The 2,220-nt window shown below is 51.8% G+C and overlaps 1 protein-coding gene across 1 annotated transcript; it reads right to left on the bottom strand.

Moving 5' to 3' along the window:
- Positions 1–726: 726 nt before the first annotated feature.
- Positions 727–1,164, bottom strand: LOC137838393 (uncharacterized). The gene has a single exon (XM_068647637.1). It carries the CDS (start codon positions 1,162–1,164, stop codon positions 727–729), a length of 438 nt encoding a protein of 145 aa, XP_068503738.1.
- Positions 1,165–2,220: the final 1,056 nt, after the last annotated feature.

Below are 2,220 nucleotides of genomic sequence, written 5' to 3'. Positions count from 1 at the left end.
TCCCGCGGTTACCACTGAGATCACCACAGGGTCGTTGTCATGGGGAACAACATCCTGAAGGTCGGCCTTGGTGAAGACAAGGTCGACATCAAAAGCATCGTCGGTCCTTTGTGCTTCTACCGACATCATCGCCCGTGTGTATTTCCTTCGCTGAGAGGCATTACAACCTCCTCTCGAGAAACCTCTCGCGATGGTGTGAATCTCACCATGCATGGGGACTTCGTGCCCCGGGCCACCCCTGTCACCGCCACGTCCTCGGTCCCCTGCTTTTCTTGCAAGTAATTCCTCAGGAGACTGTTCTTCACTAACTCATCTAGCTGGTGTCCCAGTGCCAAGCAGTTGCGTATGGAATGACCGAATGTCTGGTGGAACTCACACCAGGCGTTCTTGTTGGGCCCGAGCCTCTTGTCGGTCTTGAGGGGTACCTTCAGCTTCTTCGCTATATTTGGGATAGCGATGAGGTCCTTTAATTCTACCACGAAGTCGTGCCTTGGTGGCACGTTCTCCCTCTCACGCCCCCTGGGTTGAGGCTTCCTCGGTTGATAGGGTTGCTGCTTCATGGGGGTCTTCTTATCTATCGTTGCCTCATGCACCCTTAGGGTTTGAGGGCGACCAGCCGCACGCGGGCGCGTGGGTACCATGCACATACGCTTTGTTAACTTCTTTCTCCATCGCAATATAAGCCACCGCGCGACGCCTTATCTCGGAGAAGGTCTTGGGGTGATTTCAGATAAGTGACTCGCTGAAGGGGCCTGGCACAATGCCCTTCTTGAACACGTGCACCATCATTCTTTCGTCCTTGAGGTTCAACCTCACTACTTGCGTTCCAAAGCGGTGGAGGAACTCCTTCAAAGACTCTTCCTGATATTGTCTTATGTCAAAGAGATCATAAGAGATAGACGGGGGAGCCCGATTCACGATGTATTGTGCTCTGAACAACTTTGTAAGTTGTGGGAACGATGTTACATGGCCATCAGGGAGGTTGATGAACCAGTCCATCGCTGTTCCCACCAGGGTGCTCATGAACAACTTGCATCTTACCACATCGGGGCCCCTAACTAGCATCATATGCGTATGGAAAGCTGTGAGATGGGCCTTCGGGTCTTCTGTACCAGTGAAGGTCACCTTGGGCACTACCAGCATGGCTGGTATTACGACATCCATGATTTCTTGCGAGAACGACGTTGGGAACTCCCTGGGCGGCGTCGCAGGTTCTTGATCCTCTTCCTCACGCTTGTCTGCGCGATTTTGCAGATCCCTGTGCAGTTCCTCATTTTAATGACACAGTTCCTCACTCGTTGCTCGCGACACCACCAAGTCAGCCTGGATGAGTTCTTGGTTCGCTCTCGATGCAACCATCTCTTCCTGAAGGGCTGACATCTTCTCCATAACATGTTGCAGGGTGAGGCCTTCACCCCTGTTCGGTGCAACAGGTCCCTTCCTCGTACTTCTCATCTCCTAGATCTGTATGGTTTTTGCTGGTGGGACAATGTTTTGTATCGTGCCCCACGGTGGGCGCCAAATGTTCCTGTCGGTTGACCAAATATGCCTTCGTGTGTCTACGTCACTCTCACGTCCTAAATCCCTGCGCTTCACACGTGCCTTTTGGCTGAAAACACAAAGACAAAGGGCGCCCTTGAGGCCATTTGCATTCCGACGCTCAAGTCAATATTAGGGTTAGGAAACACCAAAACTATATTGCATGTCACTGTATGTGTCAAGCGACGCAAAAGAATAGCGTACCTTACTAAGTTTGTTACTTCCCTTTATATAGGCTGAAACTAGGGTTTCCACTTTACCAAAAATGGGTTTTCTGAGGGGGTGGGCCCAACACTGTTGTTACCCTACTCTTAGGATAACCTAGCACGTGGGTTCCCTAACTGAAGTGGAACCTCTGACGGGGTGACCACCTGGGTGCCTCCTCGTGCACCTGATCTCCGGGGTCACCTGCCTTTGGGAGTGCCCTAACTGTTCACATGTCATGCATGCAGCTCATCCCTAGAACGCGACCCTCGCAGGTCATCTCTTTCCATGGCTCTATACTTGTGTTATGCCTAAACGCGTCATCCACTCTACACACATGGACTCTCGTAACCTATGCTTCTCACTTTCTGATAACTAGTGTGTGGTCTAGGATCCACCTCTCGTGGCCCAGCTCTGCTATTCGGGTCCCGATGTCTGACCTCTCCACACTGTCTAGTGGCACACCGGTACATCCTA

Source organism: Phaseolus vulgaris, chromosome 7 (genome assembly GCF_051622355.1).
Source record: "Phaseolus vulgaris cultivar YP4 chromosome 7, ASM5162235v1, whole genome shotgun sequence".
Classification (NCBI taxonomy): Eukaryota; Viridiplantae; Streptophyta; class Magnoliopsida; order Fabales; family Fabaceae; genus Phaseolus; species Phaseolus vulgaris.
This window is presented reverse-complemented; position numbering and strand designations above follow the sequence as displayed.